Source organism: Nanorana parkeri, unplaced genomic scaffold (genome assembly GCF_000935625.1).
Source record: "Nanorana parkeri isolate BGI_ZX_2015 unplaced genomic scaffold, ASM93562v1 scaffold61, whole genome shotgun sequence".
Lineage (NCBI taxonomy): Eukaryota > Metazoa > Chordata > Amphibia > Anura > Dicroglossidae > Nanorana > Nanorana parkeri.
The window spans coordinates 2,010,579-2,012,626 of record NW_017306329.1 but is presented as its reverse complement, the minus strand read 5'-3'; the positions used below and the strand labels follow the sequence as shown (position 1 = coordinate 2,012,626).

At 46.0% G+C, this 2,048-nt stretch overlaps 1 protein-coding gene across 1 annotated transcript in view; it reads right to left on the bottom strand.

The window, feature by feature from the left end:
• Window positions 1-821, bottom strand: part of TXNL1 (thioredoxin like 1) — a 21,081-nt gene extending 20,260 nt beyond the window's left edge. The window contains exon 1 of the mRNA XM_018576233.1: window positions 614-821. Coding sequence (XP_018431735.1) covers window positions 614-711 — 98 coding nt within the window. The 5' untranslated portion in view covers window positions 712-821. The remainder of the gene's footprint in view (window positions 1-613) is intronic.
• Window positions 822-2,048: the final 1,227 nt, after the last annotated feature.

Here is a 2,048-nt window from a genome sequence, read left to right as displayed (position 1 = left end):
GGTGGTGATATTTCTAGTATACTGTATATGGGGGGTGGTGATGTCATGGTGATCTGTATACAGTATGTATGGGGTGGTGATGTCCCCTGTCATGGTGATCTGTATACAGGGGGTGTCCCTTGTCATGGTGATCTCTATACAGTGTATAGGGGGTGGTGGTGTCCCGTCATGGTGATCTGTATATATTAATGATCTGTATACAGTATATATGGGGTGGTGATATCTCTAGTATATGGAGGAGGAGGGGGGGGTGATGTCATGGTGATCTATATACAGTATATAGGTGATGGTGATCTGTATGTAGGGGTGGTGAGGTCTCTAGTATACGGTATATAGGGGGTGGTGATTTCCCCAGACATGGTGATCTGTATATAGAGGATGGTGATGTCATGGTGATCTGTATACAGTACATAGGTGTGGTGGTGTCCCTGGTATACAGTATATAGAAGGTGGTGATGTCTCCTGTCATGGCGATCTGTATATAGTGGTCGGTGGTGAACAGTCAATGGGGACGCTCCCTCCCCTGCCCCCGCCATGTCTCCCCGGTATGAGGTCAGTCTATGTACACAGACCGGTATTAGGAACACACATTAGAGCTCGCAGTGCCCCTCACCCTCTCATGGTGAATTTGACCACGCTCAATCTGGACCCGGCAGCGCTCAGCTCGGGCTGGAACTCGGCGTCTCCACCGATCACTTTCACTCCCACCATGTTGCCGGTTCCGCTCTACGCTTGTTTCTGCCGCGTCACGCCGGGCCGTGTCTGTCTCCCTCCCACAATGCCGCGCACCGGCATGCAGGGCCATGTGACTGAAGCGAGGCTCCCGTCGCCATCTTCCTTCCTGGCAAAGATTCTACAAATGACTGTTCCACTTATAATAATTATAATAATGCTACAAAAGTATAAAATCCGCACAATAATAAATATTGTGAGGCAGAGGATGGACTGGGCACTCTGTGGGCTGCTGTCAACGTTATTTTAGATTTCCCTAATGGTATTGATGGTCTTTGTAAAGGAGTGATGCATTAAAGGGTGTTGTCCCTAGAAATTATTATAAATAAATGATGGAATTAAAGTTTTAGAGTGTACATTGTGCGTGTTTCCCTATTTCCCCCTTTTTTTTCCTTTCAGGAGCAGACAGAATCTGGAGCAGTTGCTCATGGCAACCAATCAGCTTCACTCTTTAGTTTGTCAAGTTAAGATTTGACAATTAAATATTTAAGCTGATTGGTTGCCATGGACAACTGCTCCAGATTCTCTCTGTTCCCGTTTTAATAAATTCCCCTCTGTGTGTCCAGGGTCTGATTAGAAACTCTATATGTGGCACACCCTACACACTTCTTAGAAAAAAGAAGTGTGCCCCCTCGCTGGTGTCTGGAGTAGGGTTGCCACCTGTCCAGGATTCACCCGGACAGTCCGGGTTTTGAATGCTTTGTCCAGGTTTCATGGCAGCAGAAACCCGGACACAAGATGCCCGGCAGACAGGGGCAACCAAAATTACGATAGGGACTACTGGCCCCCTACTGAAAATAGTCTCAACTGTGATATTTACATATGAATGGATGGCACTATATACTGTACATATGAATAAGCCGCGGCTCATTCTCTCAAAAAAATATCCGCGCGTTGCTAGAGTGTTCGGGTTTTGCTTGAAGAAAAGGTGGCAACCCTCGTCTGGAGGCATGAAATTATAGTAATGAAAAATAGGTTTCTTTGTGTTTTCATTTCGACCTTACAACGGGCATGGCAGGGGGCGCATCCTCTGCATACACATTTTGTCCTAAAAGATGTGCCTCTTTCTCATATCAGATAGGGGAAGGATTGGTCTTCATGGCTGATTCTGTGTGTAATGATGGTATCACTAACGCCCAACTTCAACCAAAACATTTTATCGGATTTTGGACAGCGTAAAAAAGGGTTAGAACCTCTGCCAGATTTTTTATTGATGTTTGTGACCTTTTTGGGGAATGGGAAACCTCTCCAATGGGGACAGAAACACAGGGAAAACCTTTTTAGCAGAGTGGGGACAGGTTAGAACTTCTGACAAT